Source organism: Procambarus clarkii, chromosome 53, assembly GCF_040958095.1.
Source record: "Procambarus clarkii isolate CNS0578487 chromosome 53, FALCON_Pclarkii_2.0, whole genome shotgun sequence".
Taxonomy (NCBI): domain Eukaryota; kingdom Metazoa; phylum Arthropoda; class Malacostraca; order Decapoda; family Cambaridae; genus Procambarus; species Procambarus clarkii.
The window spans coordinates 27,239,655-27,258,944 of NC_091202.1; the positions used below are offsets into that span (position 1 = coordinate 27,239,655).

The 19,290-nt window shown below is 44.1% G+C and overlaps 1 protein-coding gene across 1 annotated transcript in view; it reads left to right on the top strand.

Moving 5' to 3' along the window:
* The first annotated feature begins 655 nt into the window (after positions 1–655).
* LOC138352474 (bifunctional glutamate/proline--tRNA ligase-like) overlaps positions 656–19,290 on the top strand; it is a 21,081-nt gene continuing 2,446 nt past the window's right edge. The window contains exons 1-7 of the mRNA XM_069304971.1: positions 656–673; positions 7,937–8,069; positions 9,198–9,370; positions 9,722–9,878; positions 11,432–11,514; positions 12,192–12,443; positions 15,434–19,285. Of these exons, the coding sequence (XP_069161072.1) occupies positions 8,006–8,069; positions 9,198–9,370; positions 9,722–9,878; positions 11,432–11,514; positions 12,192–12,443; positions 15,434–19,285 (4,581 nt within the window). The 5' untranslated portion in view covers positions 656–673; positions 7,937–8,005. The remainder of the gene's footprint in view (positions 674–7,936; positions 8,070–9,197; positions 9,371–9,721; positions 9,879–11,431; positions 11,515–12,191; positions 12,444–15,433; positions 19,286–19,290) is intronic.

The window sequence follows — 19,290 nt, forward strand, 5'->3', positions numbered from 1 at the left end:
AAGGTTAGGCTGCATTAGGCTCGGTTGGATTAGATTGGTTTGATTTGGGATACGTTAGGTTGGGTTGAGCTAGGTTAGTCAAGTTTCAAAATTCAAAATTCTGCTATGCCACGGAGCAGTCTCTGTGGCGTAGTGGTAAAGCACGCGCCCGGCTCTTTGACCTGCCGGCCGGGAAGGATTGGCCGGCCAACAATCCTTAACTGTTCACCCGGCAGAGAATAGGTTGTTAAACGATTTGGCGGGTCGTATTCCCTGGAAACAAATTGGATTAAGGACTTGCCCAAAACGCTATGCATGCTAGTGACTTTACAAGAATTTAAGAACTCTTTTTATATATAAATAAAATAATAATAATAATAAAAATCCGCTAACGAATCTACTTGTGTGCGTTGAGACTTGTATATCTGGCATAATTAAAATATTAACTTAAATAATTCGTTTGTTAGACAATATATTCTATTCAGATCTATAAATTACTTTAGAAAGGTCTATAATGCATATAAATATTAATTTACACACTCCTGGCACTATATACGCTAGGAATTTCAATATAGCGTTCAAATAATTTTAGGCAGAGGGTCTCTGGGATTGGTTGGTCGCTAACGGCTCCTTGACGCTGACTCGATCAGTCGTCAGGAAGCAGCGGGGGCGTGAGCATGTTGCTCCCGTGTAGGTAAGGCTGATAATTTTTTTTTTGCTATCTGAGCAGTTGGGAGGTACACATGAGTATACAGGTATACAGTCTACCTCCACCTATAATGCTTAATACATTATACATTTGCTCGCTATTATAACACTCGAGTTTTTTAAATGTCTCCGAGGGTCATTGTTTTTTTCATCCGGGTTCTGTCGTATTCAAATGTTTGTATTCCACTAATGCTAGTCTGTCCCTTCTCGGATATTGTTGAAGATTTTGAGGATCATGATTGCCAACATTATATGGGGTAGGATATTATTTAGAATACACTTCCCTAGAGTGTTAAACCACCCCGTCGTCAGGCTAGGCTCGTTAACGCAGCGGTCGACCCCCGCCTCCACCTCCCAAAATGCATTTGTTATCGACTGTCATGTACTATGTATTACAAATAGTTTTTATCGTGTATAAATTAATTTTATATTCTATGTTTAATTAGGCGTATAGTAGGTTTGGTATTTAGGTTCTGTTGGCAATTATTTGCACTTGAAGTATGTGGAGGGTGAAGCATTTACAGTTGCCTGTCCTCAGGCCAGGCTCGCCTATGCGGCGCCCAACCCGCGTTCGATAATTTTATTGCAGTGCGAATCAGAATTATTCTCGCGTATAAGGTAATATTATTTCAAGTTAATAGTTTAAAAACTAAGTTTAGTGACAAGCGACAGTCAGTGTACAAATACTGGAATAAATGAACAACCTTCCCAACGGGAAGGAGCGGGGACACCTCTCCAGGAACTGAATTTACCTGAGGGCCACTAACACTAGTGGCCTCGATGAGGACAGTAAGCCGGCGGCTTGTCTAAGGTCCCCCCATTTGTCCTGATGATCTTTTCCAGCTGTATTTTATTAAAACTCATGCAGAGTTTTGGCGTTTACGGCTTCGGCGGGTAGGCGGTTCCACGGGTTTACAACCCTATGGGTAAAACAGCATCTCCTGTTTCCTGTCCAACATTCTGGCTTGTTGAGTTTGAACCCGTTGCTCCTTGTTTGCGTAACATCTGGCCTTTTTGAGGACATTGTCCTGATCGGACATCCTCCAAATTGTTTAGTATGTTAAAGGGTTCTATGAAGTCTGCCCTGTCATGCCTGGTTTGTGGTGTTAGTACTGATACGTTCCTGATACGAGAGATGATTAAGCTCTGGTATGATTTTGTCGTAAGACATAGCTCCATAGCTCTGGTAAGACATGTCTCCAGAGCTGCTATGTCTTTCTGAAGATGAAGTCTCCATGCCTGGATGAATAATTCATGTGGGGGCGCACTAGAAACTTATACAATTGAAGGTCTACTTTCCTTTCCTTGAAGGTAAAGGTACGCATGATTATTCCCAGGGTTTGGTTTGTTTTTTTAATGCCACTCCCACTTATTGCCTCCCCAGCCGCTCTGAGGCTGTTTGTACTACTGTCAGTGATAGGTGGATTCTGACGCCAAGATAATGTTGATGATTTGGTAGTTGTGTTGTGTATTATTATGCCTCACGTGATGGATTCTGACTCCAAGGTGCTTATCTTCATCTATCTGTTGAAAGGTAGTGCTGTCAACTTAATAGTTGTGACGTGGATTGTTATGCCCCCACATGCAAGGTCTTGCATTTATCGACATTTAAAAAGTCATCTGACCATTTATGGAGTTAATGTAGATCTCTTTGTAAGGTTTCAATATGGCTTTCACTTACCATTTTACCATAGATCTTAGTATCATCTGCAAATTTGATTTGGTTTGTAATAGTCTCGTCTGTCATTGATGTATATGACAAAAAGGGTTGGCCCCAAAATGGACCTTTTTGGAACCCTACTTAGCACAATGGTGGGGGGTTGGGTGAGAGATTTGCTTGCTAGGCTTGCGATTACACAACTGCTCGGGCTCCGGTTAGGTTAGGTTTGTTCGGTTCGTTCATGCTAGGCTTGAGGTTACATAGCTGGTTAGGGTCCAGTTACACAACTGGTCGGGCTCCGGTAACATAACTGTTTGGGCTATGGGGGTGTCACTTTGGCTTCGGGTTGTGCATAGTCGGGCTTCTGTACGTGCATGGTTGTGCTTCAGATGTTGTTTGTTCGCTTCGTTCATGCTAGGCTTGCGGTTACACAACTGGTCGGGGTCCGGTTACACAACTGGTGGGGCTTCGGTTACACAACTGGTCGGGCTCCGGTTAAATAACTGGTCGGGCTCCGGTTACTTAACTGGTCGGGCTCCGGTTACTTAACTGGTCGGGCTCCGGGGGTGTCACTTGGGCTAATGGTTGTGCATGGTCGGGCTTCGGTTCGTGCATGGTTGTGCTTCAGAGATTTTGTTCGGTTCGTTCATTCTAGGCTTGCAGTTACACAACTGGTCGGGGTCCGGTTACACAACTGGTCGGTCTCCGGTTACACAACTGGTCGGTCTCCGGTTACACAACTGGTCGGTCTCCGGTTACACAACTGGTCGGTCTCCGGTTACACAACTGGTCGGTCTCCGGTTACACAACTGGTCGGTCTCCGGTTACACAACTGGTCGGGGTCTGGTTACACAACTGGTCGGTCTCCGGTTACACAACTGGTCGGTCTCTGGTTACACAACTGGTCGGGGTCTGGTTACACAACTGGTCGGGCTTCGGTTACACAACTGGTCGGGCTCCGGTTAAATAACTGGTCGGGCTCCGGTTAAATAACTGGTCGGGCTCCGGTTACTTAACTGGTCGGGCTCCGGGGGTGTTGCTTGGCTCATGGTTGTGCATGGTCGGGCTTCGGTTCGTGCATGGTTGTGTTTCAGAGATTTTGTTCGGGTCGTTCATGCTAGGCTTGCAGTTACACATTTGGTGGGGTTCCAGTTACACAACTGGTCGGGGTCCAGTTACACAACTGGTTGGTCTCCGGTTACACAACTGATTGGGGTCCAGTTTCACAACTGGTCGGGCTCCGGTTAAATAACTGGTCGGGCTCCGGTTGCTTAACTGGTCGGGCTTCGGGGGTGTTGCTTGGGCTAAGGGTTGTGCATAGTCGGGCTTCAGTTCGTGCATGGTTGTACTTCAGATGTTGTTTGTTCGGTTCGTTCATTCTAGGCTTGCGGTTACACAACTGGTCGGGGTCCGGTTACACAACTGGTGGGGCTTCGGTTACACAACTGGTCGGGCTCCGGTTAAATAACTGGTCGGGCTCCGGTTAAATAACTGGTCGGGCTCCGGTTACTTAACTGGTCGGGCTCCGGGGGTGTCACTTGGGCTAATGGTTGTGCATGGTCGGGCTTCGGTTCGTGCATGGTTGTGCTTCAGAGATTTTGTTCGGTTCGATCATTCTAGGCTTGCAGTTACACAACTGGTCGGGGTCCGCTTACACAGCTGGTCGGTCTCCGGTTACATAACTGGTCGGTCTCCGGTTACACAACTGGTCGGTCTCCGGTTACACAACTGGTCGGTCTCCGGTTACACAACTGGTCGGTCTCCGGTTACACAACTGGTCGGTCTCCGGTTACACAACTGGTCGGGGTCTGGTTACACAACTGGTCGGTCTCCGGTTACACAACTGGTCGGTCTCTGGTTACACAACTGGTCGGTCTCTGGTTACACAACTGGTCGGGGTCTGGTTACACAACTGGTCGGGCTTCGGTTACACAACTGGTCGGGCTCCGGTTAAATAACTGGTCGGGCTCCGGTTAAATAACTGGTCGGGCTCCGGTTACTTAACTGGTCGGGCTCCGGGGGTGTTGCTTGGGCTAATGGTTGTGCATGGTCGGGCTTCGGTTCGTGCATGGTTGTGTTTCAGAGATTTTGTTCGGGTCGTTCATGCTAGGCTTGCAGTTACACATTTGGTGGGGTTCCAGTTACACAACTGGTCGGGGTCCAGTTACACAACTGGTTGGTCTCCGGTTACACAACTGATTGGGGTCCAGTTTCACAACTGGTCGGGCTCCGGTTAAATAACTGGTCGGGCTCCGGTTACTTAACTGGTCGGGCTTCGGGGGTGTTGCTTGGGCTAAGGGTTGTGCATAGTCGGGCTTCAGTTCGTGCATGGTTGTACTTCAGATGTTGTTTGTTCGGTTCGTTCATTCTAGGCTTGCGGTTACACAACTGGTCGGGGTCCGGTTACACAACTGGTGGGGCTCCGGTTAAATAACTGGTCGGGCTCCGGTTAAATAACTGGTCGGGCTCCGGTTAAATAACTGGTCGGGCTCCGGTTACTTAACTGGTCGGGCTCCGGGGGTGTCACTTGGGCTAATGGTTGTGCATGGTCGGGCTTCGGTTCGTGCATGGTTGTGCTTCAGAGATTTTGTTCGGTTCGTTCATTCTAGGCTTGCAGTTACACAACTGGTCGGGGTCCGCTTACACAGCTGGTCGGTCTCCGGTTACATAACTGGTCGGTCTCTGGTTACACAACTGGTCGGTCTCTGGTTACACAACTGGTCGGGGTCTGGTTACACAACTGGTCGGGCTTCGGTTACACAACTGGTCGGGCTCCGGTTAAATAACTGGTCGGGCTCTGGTTAAATAACTGGTCGGGCTCCGGTTACTTAACTGGTCGGGCTCCGGGGGTGTTGCTTGGGCTAATGGTTGTGCATAGTCGGGCTTCGGTTCGTGCATGGTTGCGCTTCAGAGATTTTGTTCGGGTCGTTCATGCTAGGCTTGCAGTTACACATTTGGTGTGGTTCCAGTTACACAACTGGTCGGGGTCCAGTTACACAACGGGTTGGTCTCCGGTTACACAACTGATTGGGGTCCAGTTTCATAACTGGTCGGGCTCTGGTTACTTAACTGGTCGGGCTTCGGGGATGTTGCTTGGGCTAAGGGTTGTGCATAGTCGGGCTTCAGTTCGTGCATGGTTGTACTTCAGATGTTGTTTGTTCGGTTCGTTCATGCTAGGCTTGCGGTTACACAACTGGTCGGGGTCCGGTTACACAACTGGTGGGGCTTCGGTTACACAACTGGTCGGGCTCCGGTTAAATAACTGGTCGGGCTCCGGTTAAATAACTGGTCGGGCTCCGGTTAAATAACTGGTCGGGCTCCGGTTACTTAACTGGTCGGGCTCCGGGGGTGTCACTTGGGCTAATGGTTGTGCATGGTCGGGCTTCGGTTCGTGCATGGTTGTGCTTCAGAGATTTTGTTCGGTTCGTTCATTCTAGGCTTGCAGTTACACAACTGGTCGGGGTCCGCTTACACAGCTGGTCGGTCTCCGGTTACACAACTGGTCGGTCTCCGGTTACACAACTGGTCGGTCTCCGGTTACACAACTGGTCGGTCTCCGGTTACACAACTGGTCGGTCTCCGGTTTCACAACTGGTCGGTCTCCGGTTACACAACTGGTCGGGGTCTGGTTACACAACTGGTTGGGCTTCGGTTACACAACTGGTCGGGCTCCGGGGGTGTTGCTTGGGCTAAGGGTTGTGCATGGTCGGGCTTCGGTTCGTGCATGGTTGTGCTTCAGGTTTTGTTCGGGTCGTTCATGCTAGGCTTGCAGCTACACATTTGGTGGGGTTCGTTACACAACTGGTCGGGGTCCAGTTACACAACTGGTTGGGGTCCAGTTACACAACTGGTCGGGCTCCGGTTACATAACTGTTCAGGCTATGGGGGTGTCACTTTGGCTTCGGGTTGTGCATAATCAGGCTTCGGGCTGTGCTCTGTCGGGCTTCTGTACGTGCATGGTTGTACTTCAGATGTTGTTTGTTCGGTTCGTTCGTGCTAGGCTTGCGGTTACACAACCGGTCGGGGTCTGGTTACACATCTGATCGGGGTCTGGTTACACAACTGGTCAGGCTTCGGTTACACAACTGGTCGGGCTCCGGTTAAATAACTGGTCGGGCTCCGGTTACTTAACTGGTCGGGCTCCGGGGGTGTTGCTTGGGCTAATGGTTGTGCATGGTCGGGCTTCGGTTCGTGCATGGTTGTGTTTCAGGTTTTGTTCGGGTCGTTCATGCTAGGCTTGCAGTTACACAACTGGTAGAGTTCCAGTTACACAACTGGTTGGTCTCCGGTTACACAACTGATTGGGGTCCAGTAACACAACTGGTCGGGCTCCGGTTACATAACTGTTCAGGCTATGGGGATATGTCACTTGGGCTTCGGGTTGTGCATGGTCGGGCTTCAGTTCGTGCATGGTTGTGCTTCAGAGATTTTGTTCGGTTCGTTCATTCTAGGCTTGCGGTTACACAACTGGTCGGGGTCCGGTTACACAACTGGTGGGGCTTCGGTTACACAACTGGTCGGGCTCCGGTTAAATAACTGGTCGGGCTCCGGTTAAATAACTGGTCGGGCTCCGGTTACTTAACTGGTCGGGCTCCGGGGGTGTTGCTTGGGCTAATGGTTGTGCATGGTCGGGCTTCGGTTCGTGCATGGTTGTGTTTCAGGTTTTGTTCGGGTCTTTCATGCTAGGCTTGCAGTTACACAACTGGTAGAGTTCCAGTTACACAACTGGTTGGTCTTCGGGTACACAACTGATTGGGGTCCAGTTACACAATTGGTCGGGCTCCGGTTACATAACTGTTCAGGCTATGGGGATATGTCACTTGGGCTTCGGGTTGCACATGGTCGGGCTTCAATTCGTGCATGGTTGTGCTTCAGAGATTTTGTTCGGTTCGTTCATTCTAGGCTTGCGGTTACACAACTGGTCGGGGTCTGGTTACACAACTGGTGGGGCTTCGGTTACACAACTGGTCGGGCTCCGGTTAAATAACTGGTCGGGCTCCGGTTAAATAACTGGTCGGGCTCCGGTTACTTAACTGGTCGGGCTCCGGGGGTGTTGCTTGGGCTAATGGTTGTGCATGGTCGGGCTTCGGTTCGTGCATGGTTGTGCTCCAGAGGTTTTGTTCGGTTTGTTCATGTTAAGCTTTTGATTACACAACTGGTCGGGGTCTGGTTACACAACTGGTCGGGGTCTGGTTACACAACTGGTCGTAAGTGGAGGCTCTTTGGAGCCATTATCTGCATCAGTGGCTGATACTAGAGATCTGGCGATGGATGGGGGTCTTCATGATGGTTTTCAACCTGGGGACTGGCTATGGGGTGTGAGTTTTCAGTTATATATATAGGGGTACCACCTCTGGTGCAAGTGTAGGGACCCATAGCCTCAGAGAAGAAAATAATGAGTACTCAGAGAAGACCTTGTGGATCCTCACTGAACACTTTGATATTTTCTTCCCCTACCACCTATATTCTTTTAGTGGGTGTGTAGATATACTAGTGTGTGTACTCTATATATTAAAATATATTACTTGAAACCCGTATCAATCACTAAAAAAAATTGGGCTACTTTTCTTACAAATTCGCTACTTTTAGAGCGTCAACTCGCTACTTTCCGCAAGTTGGAGCTGGCAACCCTGACGAGCAAGGTGTGTGTGGCCGGCCATGGACGGGGCAGCAGACTCCACCAAAATGAAAGTTATCGCCTCAAAAACCGACCCTCCCTTAGGTGAGCCATGGGTGGAATCACACCCATGTTCCCTGGGTACATGGGTGTGACTCCCAGTGGGTGTATGGGGCCCTGGGACACCCACTAGGACGTTATATGTGTGACTGGCAGCTGCATCTTTCCCATGCAGCTCCCATTGCACTTGTCCCACTTGCATATGTTTTAGGATTCCAACGCGGGTTTCGTATTTAGGCTACAATAGCTTATTTAGGCTACAATAGCTACAATAGCTTATTTAAGTGTAATGAGTCTTAGGGGAATTTATATAGATTTTTCTTGAGATATGGTGATGGTTGGTGGACGTGTCAGGACTATAATTAGATAAGTCGCTCCATTTTTAACACGCGCCTTTCACCTCACGTTTTTCTGGTCGTATTGGTGATATATATATATATATATATATATATTGATTTTTTGTTTACATTTTCAAGTATGTAAAATGGGTTTTTAAATAATTTTTGATGTTGACATATGGTCATCAGGACAAATAGGGGGGGGGGGGGGTTGGTTAGCTTTGACAAGCTGCCGGCTTCCTGTCCTTGTCGAGGCCGCTAGAGAGATAGTGGCCCGCAGGCAAACTCGGGTAGGTAAACATCGATTCAAATGATTAGCACACAGATACAGGGCATTGCATTTTTTATAATTGAATTCTTGCCATGTTTAAACTTAATCCAACCTAAACTAACCCAACGCATCCTAATGTATTAGTACAACCTGATTCAGCTTTCGAACTTGAACTTGGTTCAAAGTATCAATGTCCCGGCTGCCCAATCTCTCGCTTGGGCTTCTGTTTAGTGAGGTGTACAAAAGCTGTTGTACAAGCCTGCATGCAGGCTGATGTAGAAGTACAGTATTATCCCCAGTTGATCAGCTTGTCTAGTATATAATATAGCAAAGATCTTGGGTGTCAAGTCACACAAGAAACTTATAAACTATTGTTAAATCTTGTGTGATGTGTATAATATTATCCGCCATCAGGTTACTATACTTGTACTTAGTCGAGTGGTCTACATAGCCTTCTCAGCTTGGCACCTTCTTTTGATTATTATTTAGTCGTGTTGTGTTCTGTCCATACTAAGACATATTTTTTGTATTTATGGCATGTTAATTATTATCTTTCCATTACAGGGGCAGTTCTGACGTGTTCTAAGGCTGGCCTTTCTGTGGAGTTTGGGAAAGAGACCAATTTAGCTCTTACCGACACCTTCAGTGTCACTTCGTCACACGGCATATCGAGACACGTGGCCCGAGTCAACCCCTCCTTAGAACTGTATCCTTGCCACATCCTCCATAGAACTGAGGTAGGCTACTGAACGTTACTTCGCAGTCATGAAACGTTGTTGGCAAGTGCACTCGGTTCCACAACCTAATATGATTTAATATTTTTTTCTTTTGGGGGTGGTGTTGCTTGTTACCTGGTACAAAGTCCAAAGTTCCACCCCCTTTGGAAAGTGATTGTGCTCATTCTAGGGTTTATTCACCTAATAACTTAGAAATTTTGTCTTCACATCAGTGTGGGCAATATTTTTAACTATAGTATAAACTAATTTAGTTTAAATTGGTTTGTTAATTATGGCAGCACTGGTGTCTGTTTTAGGGACATACTGTACATATTTCATTGATGAAATTTAATATTGGAACTTAATTTTCAGGTGGATCACTGGCTTTCTACAGCATCAGGTCCATTGTCTTGTGGAGGGGACATAAATGGCTCTCTAGCCCAGCTGGATAAGGCTCTGGCTCCCTCAGATGTGCTGGTGGGAAATCATATCACTGTTGCAGATTTTGAAGTGTTTGCTGCTCTTTATAGTAAGCATTATTAAATTAGTTTCTGGTTGAAAATTTATCTAGATTTTCTACCATTTTGTGCTTTACATTTTTAGCCATTAATCTTCACACTGCTACTCTCATCTGCGGGTGATAAATGCACGACTGCTCCTGTCATCTATACAGGACATTACCAGGTGCAGTTAGTTTATAAATTTAGATGAATGTGTGGGGTACATTTTCAATTCTTAGATGCTCTTTGCAATTTTCCGCTATACAGTATTGGAAACAAAATTCAGGGCGCCATAGTTTCTCTTTTTTAGGGCATTAGTTAATAGATGCCCACAATGTCTTGTGCTCTTGTGCCTTTGAGCTTAATGTGACGCAGCACCTGTGTGCAAACGACTAGTGACCCCACACACAAACTGGCAAAGACTTTGCTAAAGATGGATAATATTAATGATTAAGAAGAATATATGAAAAGTAGTGAACCTGAATATTATCCATCAGATGAAATGGGCGTTTCATCTGTGTGCAAGAACACAGATGAAATTTATCACCGATGAAATTATTTATCACAGATGATAATCTGTGCAAGAAATACAATGAAAAGAATAAATGAGTAAGTACTGGTGGTGCTGAAGACAACTACTATACCACCACAGCATCCGGCACACGACGTAGGCTGGCCGCAAACGATGTTGCGGGAGGCTAAGGTGATAAGAGCACTAAGAGAGAGAGTGGTTTCCTATGAAGGTGGTGCCCTTTATATAGTCTGGCGGTGATGACTCAGAGCTGATGTCAATGCAAGGTGGTAACATGCACTGATAACAAACTGCTAGTATGCGACTGGCAGCGCCTTTGTTTTGAGGCTGCACTACTGAAGGTTAAAGGCGGCTAACTACTGGTTAGCGGAGGCGCTTGGCTTGCATCCGAGTCGTACCAGGCTGTGCCAGGCCCTGGGGGGTATGGAGAGGTGGCAGGACTGATGACCCAACTCATCTTAGCTGGTGTAGAGGTGAACTTCCAGTACTGAGGCATTGCGGTTGAGTAGGAAAGGCAGTTCCACTGCTATGCAGGGGATTCACGTGACAACATTTTAGGGATAACATCCTGTAATCCTGTTGGCTAGATCTATCTCTATCTGGTTAAACTTCCTATAGACAAATGAAACCAAGATTGTATACCTAATGCAAAAATTTGGCGAATATTATTTATATGTTGCTAAGGACTTTGTTGTTACCATGCCAGAAAATTGTTAAGCAATAAAATTAAAATAATAGTGTAACTTATACAAAATTGTTACTTAAGCCTTTTTCCATACCTGTGAATAAGTAATTTATCTAAGTGGTATATTAAATATTTAGACAAGCGTTTCCATTGTAAGAGTGTCTCTTGCTGTTAGATCGATAGTTTTAAGTCACTTTGTCGAGGCTTCATCAAATTTTCAGGGGCTACAAATGCAAAGCCTGACCTTGTCTTTATTATTTTGTATCAATTATTATTTGATACTTAAGCCATCATTGCTTCTATTTTCTATGCCTTCAAAAAAGTTGTTTGTTTGCACAATGGAAAATGTAATGTGTTTCTTTCAGAAAATGCAGCATGGCACAAGCTGTTGAATGATGATAAAGCCCCGGTGCATGTGCTACGTTGGTATAACTCCATGGAGGCTCAGGTACCGTATTTATGGTAGGACCTGTGTGTGTGTGTGCGCGCGCGTGCGCCTGCGTGTGAAATGTTATAACTGGTGGCTCAGATTCTGTAATGAGGATTGACCCATTGTCTGCCACACTACCTCCCTCTGACCCACAAAGTGCCACACTACCTCTGCTGACCTTTGCTATAGTACTCACAACAGTGCATAGAACAATCTGCAAAACTTCTAGAAACATTTTAAATATACTGTACTGTAAACCACACTGGAGTATTTATGGTATCCAATAAAAAAGATAAATATTATAAGGTTAATTTTTTCTGTGGTTCAGTCCATGGGTTCATGAAATACACGATAAAATTCTGGTTTTGATCATAAATATTTAGGAGTTATATTTTATTTAATTTAACTTTGAAATAGATTGAAAGTACCATCGGCTCACGCGGAATGCATATTAATTTCAGAATGTAACATTTAGCGATTCCCAAGGAATGAGCCAATAAAAATTTCTAACAGCAAGTTGTGGCCATTCCTACCTTAATAACTGTTAATTTGTTATATAGGGTGATTATAAGCAGGATTTTATTAAAGAATATACAGTAAAGGTAATGAATAAAACACTCATGTGACATATGGGTAAAGAAAAACAATGGTTATTTTGCATGAACAAATCAATTAATTGTTGGCTGTCTTTGTAGGTTGGCAGTGTGATTGCAGCACTTCCAGAGGAGGTGAAAAAAGCCTTTGATTTCTCCAAGACCTCTCCAGCTTCACCTAACAAGTCAGCATCGAATGCTAAGAAACAAGATGATGGAGGGAAGTTTGTTGAGCTTCCTGGAGCCAAGATGGGGGAGGTTGTTGTCCGTTTTCCCCCCGAAGCTAGCGGATATCTCCATATTGGCCATGCTAAAGCGGCTCTCCTGAATCAGTACTATCAGTTGGCATTTAAGGTAAAATTGTTGTAACTCGGTTTATTAGGTATTTACAGTAAGGATATGTTATGCTTTTGTTTTATCTTTTCTGAGCTATAGCCCATGCTTACTTCCTGAGGCAAAGTACTCGGTGGGAAGATTGGAGAATACTCAATCCAACCTCAATAAGTACAATTCAGGTATAGGTAATGCCCTTTCAAGCACAACTTTGTATCACAGGGACCACCATGGAGAGTTCTTGCTAATCATTTGTTTATTTGCCACTCAACTACCCCAACCATCACCATCTGGCAGCACCTACATGTCAAAAGGGTGGCCTCACTGCCCTCCTCGCATACCCTCTCATTATAAATGCACTTCTGGCCAGTGGAGACTAACATATTTATGTTGTAACACTTTTTGTATATTGCTTCACTATTGAATATTGATTCCCTTTGAGTTTTCCACCACTTATGTGGTTCCTTGTAACATGGTACTAGTATTGGGTTCACAATGCCTTTTGTTTTGTGGGGACATGGCACTTTTTTACGGTCCCTAGTTGTTAATTGGAAAGAGGCTGCTTTTGATGAGGGACACCTATGATACTGTCAGCAGAGCACTATTCTCTTGGATCGATCTTAAGTCTAAAAACTGACAATCATAGCTACTCCAGTATTTCCACAAACATACCTTGATGCCTGGGGGAAAAATCACGGTAGTTTCTTGGTTGCAAACAGTACCCCAGAATTTTGTTTTATTTGGAATGTGTACTTTTAGAATTTAATTTTATTATACTGTGTAACTTTTCATTATATCACTAATAGTTTTGAACCTGAAAATTTGTTAAATTTACAGTGGTTTCAAGAAATTACATCATTGGGTCATTATCTTTGAATTTTCATTTAAGAAGTACTCAAACATTTTTATGGGTTTTACTTTGTGTTATATGATTAAATATATTAATTTCTGAGGTATGCCTCAGTTACTCTGACACAAGATTTTGCTGAGCTATGGTTAAAATTTGGTTCGGTCAGTGTACCTTGCCTTTAGGTTACCTTGAGGTGTTTCCGGGACTTGCGTCCCCGTGGCTCGGTTGTCGGTCAGGCCTCCTGGCTGGATATGTCAACATTTTGCTCTGATGCATTTGGTACCATTTCAAACTATCCCCAGTGGGTCACACAAGTACTAATAAGACACTGGGGAATATTCAGTCTTTCCTAGAACGTTGACAAGAGTTTTCCAGGAACAAATTGGTATCATGAAGATCATCAGTTTGTGCTCTAGCTAAATATCGAACAGCCTGTTAGGTCACTATCCTCCAACTGCTATCAGGGGGTAGTGCCTGATAGCACAACATAGCACTCTCTAGCAAAACAACTGTGCATTTCATCCTAAGTAGCCTTGACTGCAAGTATGTGAGCATGTAGAGACCAGCACTTCCAGTTAGTCAGTGGTGTGTGTTGCATTTATAAATGGCTTCCATTGTTGCAGTGGGCTTATGCTGTATCAATGAAAGCTTCTCATATGTAGACAAGCCCTTTGTGTGTGTGGTCTTTTAGTGACCAGTGTCCAGTTATCTTCTGCATTTGTAGTTGGTTTGTACTTTTCATCAATGGGGATGTTTTTTCTTGAGTTTCTTCACTTTGCAGTTGTCAGGAATTTTGTACCAGTACTTAGGCATTCCTGCTGTACATGAGTTAATTGACCATCTGGTTCACTTTGTTCCTGTTTGGTAGTGCACAAGAGTTGGTTTCTCCTTTTGAGAAACTTTTCTTCACTTTATACTTTCACCACTGCAGCACTTGACTTTGTGGATTGTAATGCATGTTTGTTTTGTACATAAGGTCAGTGCACCTCTGGGTGGTTCAGCTGTTTATTAAGTGGTAGTTTCTTATTTGTGATTCCTTGGATTCTTGTTTGAAGTTGTATGTGTAAGCAATACAGGTTTTAATCCTGCATTTACTGTGTGGTTCTGTTCTGTTTAGTGTGTTTGGGTTGTTCATTTTGTTTTTCTGTTGATCATGCTTTAGCAGAGTTCATGCGCCTGTATATGTTTTGTTATTTTTGCTCTGGCCAGAGTGGCTACCCTTACTTGGATTATGGTTAGCCTAGATCTTTGCACATCTCATCTGTGAGCAGTTGTTCTAGTGCTCTGGCTGCCAGGAAGCCTTTGTCAGTAGGCATGACCTATCATCCTCAGCATCCTTCTGGCAACTCTCTGCAATGCAGGTGAGTTTGTCCCATGCTCTTTTATATTTTAGTTTTCTCCTCTGCCTATCTAGCAAGGCCTTAGGGAGCAAGCAGTTAGCATATTGCATAAATAATGCTTTGAGCAAGCATTAAAGAGCTATTTTCTGAGCAGAACAATTGTTGTTTCAGTTACCTCTCTTGTATTCGTGTTTTTGTGTGTGCATAATCTGTGGAGAAGTATGCGGAGTGGTTTAGGTCACAGGAACACTGTTGTGTGTGTGTTTAGTGTTGGCATCTGGTGGTGGTCGGTGAGGATGGCCTGACGGGCCGCCTGGAAGCTTGTGAGAACACCCCATGCCAGTCACTTGAGGTAAAGAGGGCTTTGAGGGGGGTCTGGAGTTTGTTAGATGAATCATTTGACAGCAATTACTGACTGGATTGAAGACCTTTTTTTACCTCGCTAGCACAGTTATCTAAAAAAAAAAATACTTTTAAGGAATTTTCATTGCACACGTTCTTAAGATGGTTTTCCTTAATTGATGCCTGCTCTTCCTTTGCTTTATGGTCTGATTTCCATTAATATAACTTTTAACCATATTGTTAGAAAATAGTCTGCTTTGCTCAAAATGATAAGCGGTGGTTAGAATTTCTTAGAAAATGTTAGGAACACTACTGAATATCATATAAATGAGGGTAATATCAGTAAGCACAGTTTTGGTGTAGTGTTCGTTCCATCTTCTTGCTTAGAATGTCAGAAATGAGTCATTTAAATATTGAGATAGGTATTTTGTAAGCTGAATGATTTACTGTACCTCTGTATTTTATTATTTTTTCTTCAGGGGAAATTGGTGATGCGATTCGATGATACCAACCCAGAGAAAGAGAAACTGGACTTTGAGAAGGTTATTTTGGAGGATTTGAAGTTACTAGAGATCAAGCCAGATGTTTTCACCCACACTTCGGATTACTTTGACCGCATGATAGAGATGTGTGAGCAACTTATCAAGCAGGGCCATGCATATTGTGATGACACTGATGGTGAGACTATGAAGAAAGAGCGTGAAGAGAGGAAAGAAAGTAAAAATTATAACAACTCCGTAGACAAAAATTTATCTATGTGGGAGGAGATGAAGAAAGGAACCGATTATGGCATGACTTGCTGTGTGCGGGCCAGGATTGACATGAAGAGTGACAATGGCTGTATGCGTGATCCTGCGATCTATCGCTGTAAAAATGAACCCCATGTCAAGACAGGCTACAAGTACAAGGTGTACCCTACATATGACTTTGCCTGTCCTATTGTAGATAGTATAGAAGGGGTCACCCACACACTCAGAACAACAGAGTATCATGACCGTGATGACCAATACTATTGGTTTATAGAGAAACTTGGACTAAGGACGTTGCACATTTATGAGTATTCACGTCTGAACATGAACAATACTGTTCTCTCAAAGCGAAAGTTAACTTGGTTTGTTGATGAAGGGCTTGTTGATGGATGGGATGATCCCCGATTCCCAACTGTTAGAGGAATTTTGAGGCGTGGTATGACTGTGGAAGGACTGAAAGATTTTATTATTTCACAAGGTTCGTCTCGTTCTGTTGTGAACATGGAGTGGGACAAGATTTGGGCTTTCAATAAGAAGGTGATTGATCGTTATGCTCCTCGTTATACAGCCCTTCAAGGTGACTTAGTACCTGTTCTTATCAATGGCATTAATGAGGAGGCCACTACGGCCCAGAAACATCCTAAAGATTCGTCTATTGGCATGAAAACTGTGTGGATTGGGCCTCGTGTCCTAATTGAGAGTGCAGATGCTGCTGAATTGAAGGAAGGGCAAAATGCTACTTTCATCAATTGGGGAAATATTAGGATTAAGAAAATCAACAAGGGAAATGGTAAAATAGAGTCTATTGATGCTGAACCTAATCTTAATGACACAGACTACAAGAAGACACTAAAGCTCACTTGGCTTGCTGATACTGAAAAATCTCCCACCACACCTGTTGTTTGTGTGTACTTTGATCATCTTATAACTAAGAGTGTTCTTGGAAAAGATGAAAACTTCAAAGATTTCATTGGACACAACACCCGTGCTGAAGTGAAAATGATTGGTGATACTGAGCTGCAAAATCTGGTTGCTGGAGACATTATACAACTGCAAAGGAAGGGATTTTTCAGAGTGGATGAGGCTTACAAGCCAGTAAGTCTGAGCAGTTGCCGTGAGAGTCCAGTCATACTCTTCTTCATTCCAGATGGTCATTCAAAGGATATGCAAACTGCTTCATCGGTCAAAAAATCAGCAGGCATGAGTGAGAAAGAGAAGGCCAAGAGTGCTCAAGGCAAAAAGGCAGAGAAAAGTCCTCAGGATGAAATAAAACCTGTTGTTGGGGGAGCATCTGGTATGTCTCTGGGACAGAGTTTATTAAATTCTATCAAGGATCAGGGTGATAAGATTAGACAGTTGAAGAGTAGCAAGGCAGATAAAAATGTTGTGATGGCCGAGGTCGAGATTCTAAAGCAAATGAAAAAAGATTTCCATGATGCAACTGGAATTGAATGGAAGCCGGATGTTGTTATTCCTTCTGCTGCTGCAGCTGTAGTATCTGCTGCTCCGGTGTCTGTTGCAGGAACGAATGCTGGAGAAATACTTTCTCAGATTAAAACACAAGGGGACACTGTTCGGAACCTGAAGTCCAACAAAGCTGACAAAGACTCCATCAAACAAGCGGTTGATATTCTTTTGGATCTGAAGAAAAAGTTTAAAACAGTCACAGGTGTTGAGTGGAAACCTGACATTGACATATCTAAGCTTGGCGCTAATACATCAACACCACCTACACCATCTGTTGTCAGTGGAAACTCGTCAACAACACCTACACCATCTGTTGTCAGAGGAAACTCGCCTCATGACTTGCACAACAAAATTAAGGAACAAGGTGACAAGGTGAGGACTTTGAAAACCAGTAAAGCTGAAAAAGATGTTGTGAAGCAGGAAGTTGATATACTTTTATCACTGAAGAAAGAATTTAAAGAACTTACAAGTAGTGATTGGAAACCTGATATTGACATGACACAATTCAGTTCAAAATGTGATGGAACTACAGCTAGCACTGCCAGTGTAGGCACAGGTGCTAAAGCCATTGATCTTCATATGCAGATCAAACAACAAGGGGATGCTGTGAGAGAATTAAAAGCAAATAAGGTTGACAAAGATACTGTTAAAAAGGCAGTTGATGTGCTTTTATCTCTCAAAAAGCAATTCCAGGAATGTTCAGGTGTTGCTTGGAAGCCTGATATTGATGTGTCACAGTTTTCCAAAGATGATGCAACTTCGGGTAGTAAGACGACCTCACCTAAGAAGGAAGGTGGTGGTGAAGTTAAACCTAAAACTGTGGAGAATAGGAAGACAAAGGAACAATCACCAGTTAAGAATGAAGTAAAAGGACCTGCAAAGCAGGATGGGAATATTAAGAAACAAACAAGGTTGGGACTAGAGGTGAAAAAAGAGCAGAATTTGGCCGAGTGGTATTCTCAAGTAATAACAAAGTCTGAGATGATTGAATACTACAATGTATCAGGCTGCTACATCCTTAGGCCATGGTCATATGCCATATGGGATTATATCAAAGATTTCTTGGATAAAAAAATAAAAACCTTAGGGGTTGAAAATTCTTATTTCCCCATATTTGTTGCACGAGAAGCTTTGGAGAAGGAAAAGACTCACATTGCAGACTTCTCTCCAGAAGTTGCTTGGGTAACAAGATCAGGATCAAGCGAGATGGCAGAGCCTGTTGCTATTCGTCCAACATCAGAAACTGTGATGTATCCTGCTTTTGCTAAATGGATACAGTCACACAGAGACTTGCCAATGAAACTAAACCAGTGGAACAATGTTGTGCGATGGGAGTTCAAGCAACCTACTCCATTTTTGAGGACTCGGGAATTCTTGTGGCAAGAAGGACATACTGCTTTTGCCACTAAGGAAGAAGCTGAGGAGGAAGTGTATCAGATATTAGAGTTTTATACTCAAGTGTATGAAGATCTCTTGGCTGTTCCAGTTGTGAAAGGCAAAAAAACTGAGAAAGAAAAGTTTGCCGGAGGTGATTTTACCACTACTACGGAGGCCTTTATATCAGCAAGTGGCCGTGGCATTCAGGGAGCAACATCTCATCATTTAGGACAGAATTTTTCAAAAATGTTTGAAATTATTTTTGAGGATCCAGAAACCCAACAGAAGCAATACTGCTATCAAAACAGCTGGGGATTGACTACCCGTACCATTGGAGTAATGATAATGGTTCATGGTGACAACAAAGGACTTGTGTTGCCGCCCAGAGTGGCTTGTGTACAGGCAATCATTATGCCGGTTGGAATTACTGCTAAATCATCTGAGCAAGACAAATCAAAACTCATGGATGCTTGTAATAAATTAGCTTCCGATTTGACCACTGCAGGAGTACGTGCTCGGTGTGATCTACGCGACAATGTTACTCCTGCTTGGAAGTTCAATCACTGGGAGCTAAAAGGTGTACCCCTACGATTAGAGCTGGGACCACGCGAGGTTGCTACTGGTCAAGTATTTGCTGTACGTCGTGACACCGCAGAAAAACTAGTCTTGAATAGAACTACCGTTGGAGTGGAAGCCCAAACTCTTCTAGACACCATTCATAACAATTTACTATCACGAGCACG